The sequence below is a fragment of the Chlamydotis macqueenii genome, chromosome 1 (genome assembly GCF_036417535.1).
Source record: "Chlamydotis macqueenii isolate bChlMac1 chromosome 1, bChlMac1.mat, whole genome shotgun sequence".
NCBI classification, from domain to species: Eukaryota; Metazoa; Chordata; class Aves; order Otidiformes; family Otididae; genus Chlamydotis; species Chlamydotis macqueenii.
This window is the reverse complement of record NC_141556.1, coordinates 53,008,850-53,014,372: the sequence shown is the minus strand read 5'-3', so window position 1 is coordinate 53,014,372 and position 5,523 is coordinate 53,008,850. Positions and strand designations below refer to the sequence as shown.

The following is a 5,523-nucleotide window of genomic DNA, read 5'->3' as shown; positions in this document are numbered from 1 at the left end:
GCGTTGTCCAGCAGACAGCGAGCCTCCTGAATCAAGCAATATGCAGACAGTTACTCCCCTACATCAAGCAATATTTAGCAGAGAGTTAATTCCCGGTATCAGGACATGTGGCCACGGCAGCGCGCGCGCCTCGTCCCGGCGGGGTGCGCGTTCACACCAGCCCCGACGGGGGGGTCACTGCGAGTGAGGGCGAGAGCCAGGCGAGAGACCGCCCGACGTCCCCGCCCGCCCGAGCCAGGCGCTGGCCGCCTCCGGCTCCGCTTTTGGGGACCCGCAGCCCCAGGCTCCGCGGCCACGCGCTGAGGGCAAACGCGGAGCGGGCGAGGCGAGGGCCGCTTCGGCGACTGCCGCAGCCCCCGGCCGCGGGGGCGCCCCGACGCCGCAGGCAGCGTAGACTCCGCAGTCTGCGTACACTTACGGAGCCTCCAGCCAGCCTGTCACCCTGTGACGCCCCCGCCGCGCCCTCTGTGACGCCCCCCGCTGCCGCTGGAAAGCCGCCCCCGGCAGCCGCCGCCGCTCAGTGCTGTCGCCGCCGCGGCGGGACCGGCAGCGCGTCTCGGGCTGGCAGCGTCGGGGGCTGCGAGCCGCGGCCGCCGCTCGGGGCTCCCCTCTCGGCTCTTGTCGCCCTCTCTCCGCCCTCTCCCCGTCCCTTCCCGTCCCGGGGCTCGCCAGAGCCCGCCGGCCGCCTGCTGCGGCTGCTCACGCCGGGCCGGCCCGCGCCCTCGTCCCCGCCGCAGCATGCAGAGCCTCCGCGGACTCTTCAGGAGGGGGCGGCAGCGGCCGCCGTCCGGCAGCGCTCCCGCGCCCGGCGCCGCCGGGGCCTCCGAGCAGCGGCAGAGGGGCCGGGGCGGGCTGCACAGCGCGGCCGCCGACGGCGACCTGGCCCAGCTGCAGCGGCGCTGGTGGCTGAGGAGACTCCGCATCAACGGGCGCGACGCCAACAAGCAGTAAGGGCCGGGCACTGCCCCTAGCAAAGCTTCCACCCACCCCGGCTGCAAGAGCCGGCAAAGCCCAGCGGGGTCGCAAGCGCCCTCGGAGCAGGGCCGGCTCCACAGCGCTGGCCTTGCCGGAGGCCTGCCCAAGCTGGGACCGGAGCCGGCGGGTGCTCCGCTCCGCCCTGCCCTGCCCTGCCCTGCCCTGCCCTGCCCTGCCCTGCCCTGCCCTGCCCGCCTGGTGCCTGTAGTGAATCTTGTGTGCGGCTCAGCAGGCCTTCGGCCAGGCACAGACGGCTCCTTTCCTGTCGCCAGACTGAGTGGCTTGTTTGAGCAGGGCACGGCTTCCCCTTGCTGTTACAGGTCCCATCCCCTGCGTCTCTGGGCACGCCTGGCGCGGGACTGATCCGGGGAAAACCCAGGGCCTTGCGCAGTCTCCGCAGACTTATGCAGCCTCCGCAGACTGCAGGCTGCCAAGACGCGGTCTCCTTTTGCTGGCCTGGGTGGCTGGGCAGTCCTGCTGGAGGCCTGGGCACAAGAGCCTGCTTGGGCAGGTTCAGTGACACAGCTGAGGAAATGCCTCCTGACTCAACTGTCCCCTCTTGGGGACTTCTCCTAGACAGCCCCAGGCTTTGGGTGTGCAACTGCTGCCACCGGCTCTGAACAAGAAAGCGTGCTTTCGGCTTCCTTTTGGCAGCTGAGCTTTGTGGCCCCATGTGGCGAGTTCCACAGCCTGAAACCATGTCTTCAGCTGTCTCTCTGTGACAGCTAACTGAATATCTTTAATTCCTAGGACGCCTCTGCACCTTGCTTGTGCGAACGGCCATGCAGATGTTGTTCGCTTTCTGGTAGGACAGAAGTGCAAGCTAAACCCTCGCGACAACTATAAGAAGTCGCCCCTGATGAAGGTACGTGGAATGTGTTATGCTGTTGTACGTTGGGCTTATCGATTACGCGCTGAGCGATACATACCTCGCGTGACTCTTTACATAGGTCTGCATAGAATTGTATCCTGTGATTCTACGAAACAGGCAGGTTGTAGTCAGCGGGGATGGGGCATATGTTGCCTGATCTTTGCAGACGCTCGTACTTCCCAGTGTTGGGAAGATGCGGGAGTTCTGACAGAGAGAAACGTAGATGTTGGAAGTTATTCTGCCTTTGTGTCTTGTTTCCAGGCAGTAGAGCACCGGCACAAAGAATGCGCAGCTATTCTGCTGGAGCACGGTGCCAACCCTGACCTCCACTGTGCCAGCGGCAACACTGCCCTTCACCTGGCTACCATCATGTCTAGCAAGTCGCTAGTGGAGCTGTTACTTGAGCACAATGCCCATATCGATGCTAAGGATGATGTAAGCTTGGATTTTGCGTAAGGCTCCTCTTCTCAACACTTGCTTGACTTTTCTCTGTTATTCTAAGGAGATTATATCTCTTTCAGTTCGGGTACACTCCGCTTGCTGTTGCGATCACGAGGCGCTGTCAAGAGATGATTGAGTTGCTTCTTCAAAAAGGAGCTGACGTGCACGCTCAAGATAAGCATGAAAGGTGAAGGCTTTGTCAAAAGTGCGCACGGGACTCCTTAGCATTGTTCAGGCTGGACTGATGGGAGGCATCGGAATGAGCTTTGCAAAAGAACCTGGAGCTGCGCAGAAGGAGCTCCTTCTGCGTGACTTGTGAAAGCAGGCCCGCGCCCGGCGGCTCTCTCACCTCAGGGGACGATTGCCGCACTGAGGACTGCAAGAAAGCGTTGGCTGTGGTGCCGCCGACGCACATGCACAGACTCCCCTGTCTGCTCTGGGCAGGTGGTTGGCCTGGAGACCTCCTGCGGTCCCAGCATCCTGAATTCTCTGATGCTTCCGTGTGTTTGGCTGTGCTTTCACTCCAGCTCTAGGAGAGGGGAAACGAGTTGTTTGGGAAGCAAAGAGGGGCTGAAGTAATGGCAGTGCAATGTCTGCAGAAGCTGATGTATTTCCTATCATCTCTTGGATGCTTTAGGACCATTCTTATGCTTGCTGCTGTTGTTGGGGATATGAATATCATACGACTACTTCTTCGGCATGGTGCTGATCCTTCTCAGAAAGACGTGTTTGGTTGCACAGTTACGAATTATGCCACAGTATCTCCATATGCTGAGTAAGTGGTTGACATCCTCGTTAGAGCAGCTGCACTGACAGAGTGTCCGTGCTGATGTAGGGCCCTTTTTGGTGCCATCAGCAGGGTTGAATGAAGTGTTGAGACCTTTGTTGAAGCCGGGCTCAGTGACATCTTCTGATGCATCTCTTTCCCTGTCAAGAGTGGATTTGTAGGTTGAGGAAAACTTTCCCCCACAGTTCTCTCTGAGAATTCTCCCAAATGTTCTGACAAGCTCCACTCCACCAGACTGACTCGCAACTACCTGCCTTTTGTTTCAGAGGGGATCTAAATGATATCCTCTGAGTTCAAGCATGTTTGAGGGTTGCTGTAGCAAAACAAGATGGTCATTCCTTCCCTCCAGGCTTCTGGCACAGTACCAGTCTTGTGCTAATGCACCACTTTGCACAGCAGCCTTGGTCAGGCGCACGGTTTTTATATTTTCTTTTCTTGTTTGTTTGGGGTTTTTTTGTTTTGTTTCTAGTTCTGCTTTCGAGGCAAACCTGAAAGTGGTCTCTCTCCAGATCCCCAACTGACCCTCTGCCAGGGTTGTTAGAAGATAACACCTATGCAATGTACTGAACCCCTGCAGTGCCTGGAATGCAACCGCAGTCTTTGTTGGGCTCTTGATATCCCACCTAGGAGGTCTGTAACCTCTCAGGTCCTCACACCAACCATGGGAATTTCCAAACCCGTTCAAAGTCAGGACTGGGTTTGAGGAGACATCACCCTGGCTTGAAAGGTGACGAAGTGTTGCTGCAGCGTTAGGATAGCGTCCTGCTGAGGTAGAAGCCTTGTTCTTAGATGTCTGTCTGCCGGGGGACTTTTTAAGCTTCCTGGCCCTGGAAATGGAGAGGAGGTGTAACTCTCTGCAGATGGCTAGGAATATGTGTAGGATGGCTCACGAATGCCTGTTGCTCTTTCAGTAGAGCGTGGATGAAAGTGTGTGGGGGGGTGTGTTTTTACAGAATGCATTTCCTTCCCTTCTGTATATAGCACTGCAAAGCAACTGGAAGAATATGGGCGCTGCAAAAGGACGGGAGATTGTTCTGCGGGAGGCACAGAAGGCGCAGCAGTACTTGACAGCTCTTGCTCTGGGAAGCCTGCTGAATTTCCCTTGGGCGCACCTGCACTGGCCACAGCAGGTAGGATCCTTCACCATGAAGGAGGTGATGACGACAATGCACTGTGGCCTGCAGGAGAACGCGTAAACGCTGACTGGAATGCAGGGGTGGAGAGATGTGGAAAGGCAGATTGAAATAGCAGCTAACAGCAGCAACGTGCTTCTTACACCCTCTCTAGGAGTCTTGCCAGCAGCAGGAGCACAGCAGGAGGAACAGTTTGATTCCCCTTCTGATTATGAGGTACCTTCTCTGAAGGGAAGGCAGTGGGGCCCCACTGGCCTCCCTTGCTTTTGGTCTCATTTCCCTCTGCTTCAGCTTCCTCCGCACGCTCCGAACCGGGACCTTGCCATGCTGTGCTGGTTTTCACGCCTGTCTTAATTTACACAGTCAGATGATGAAGGTCCAAGTATTCGGCCAACCATTGTCATGGTTACAGCGGATGTCCACCACGGAGCCTGCTGGGAGCCAGTTGCAGAGGAGCCCGGCAATGGTAATTTCCTGATGGACTAATGGTTACCTTTGTAAGCTTCTCTAGACTGAAGTGGACAGCAAAAAGCAGAGTGAAATAAGCACTCACAGCAGCATCGCGTTTCTTTCCTCTTTCGTAGGTGACTTGCCAGCGGCGGGAACAGAACAAGAGGAAGATGAGGATTCCTCTTTTGATTCTGAGGTAGAATCCTAGACCCAGAATCATTGTGGTGGGAAAAGTCCCTGAAGATCATTGAGTCTAACCACAAATGTTACACTGCCATGCCCACCCCTAAACCGTGTCCCTAAGTACCACATCTATGCATCTTCTGAACACCTCCGGGGACGGTGACTCAACCCCTTCCCTGGCCAGCCTGTTCCAGTGCTCCATAAGCCTTCCAGCAATGAAAGCTTTCCTAAGAACCCAGCTAAACCTCCCCTGGCCCATCTTGAGGCCATTTCCTATGCTGCTATCAAATCCCTCTTGGGCAAAGAGAGCGACGCCCACCTCACCACCACCTCTTGCAGTGAGGGGCCCAAAACTAAACCCAGTGTTCAAGGTGTGGCCTCCCAAGTGCCGAGTCCAAAGGGACAATCACTTCCCTAGCCCCGCTGCCCACACTGTTTCTCATACAAGCCAGGATGCTGTTGGCCTCCTTGGCCAGCTGGCCACACTGCTGCCTATATTCAGGCACCCGTCAAACAACACATGCGCATTACCGGGCGATACACATGCGGGCGGTGGGAGGGGGATTACGAGGGGGGGGGTGGGTTGGGGGGATAGGGCTAGATTTCTCGGAACCAGCTCTCCATTCACGTTTTGCAAGACAACAGGAGTTGCCTTGCGAAATAACGGGAAGCCATTGCTCGGG

The 5,523-nt window shown here is 57.2% G+C and overlaps 1 protein-coding gene across 1 annotated transcript; it reads left to right on the top strand.

Moving 5' to 3' along the window:
* Nucleotides 1-738: 738 nt before the first annotated feature.
* LOC147602055 (uncharacterized) lies at nucleotides 739-2,478 on the top strand. Its single transcript, XM_086744546.1, has 4 exons — nucleotides 739-947; nucleotides 1,726-1,840; nucleotides 2,108-2,281; nucleotides 2,368-2,478. The coding sequence occupies exons 1-4, from the start codon at nucleotides 739-741 to the stop codon at nucleotides 2,476-2,478; spliced, it is 609 nt and encodes a 202-aa protein (XP_086600672.1).
* The last annotated feature ends 3,045 nt before the right edge of the window (nucleotides 2,479-5,523 follow it).

Excerpts from the sequence above, each read along its gene's own strand:
- LOC147602055 (XM_086744546.1), top strand. The coding sequence starts at position 739 with ATGCAGAGCCTCCGCGGACTCTTCAGGAGGGGGCGGCAGCGGCCGCCG. Across the intron at positions 1,841-2,107 it reads AGAAGTCGCCCCTGATGAAG|GCAGTAGAGCACCGGCACAA; the intron begins GTACGTGGAATG and ends TCTTGTTTCCAG. Across the intron at positions 2,282-2,367 it reads ATATCGATGCTAAGGATGAT|TTCGGGTACACTCCGCTTGC; the intron begins GTAAGCTTGGAT and ends TATCTCTTTCAG.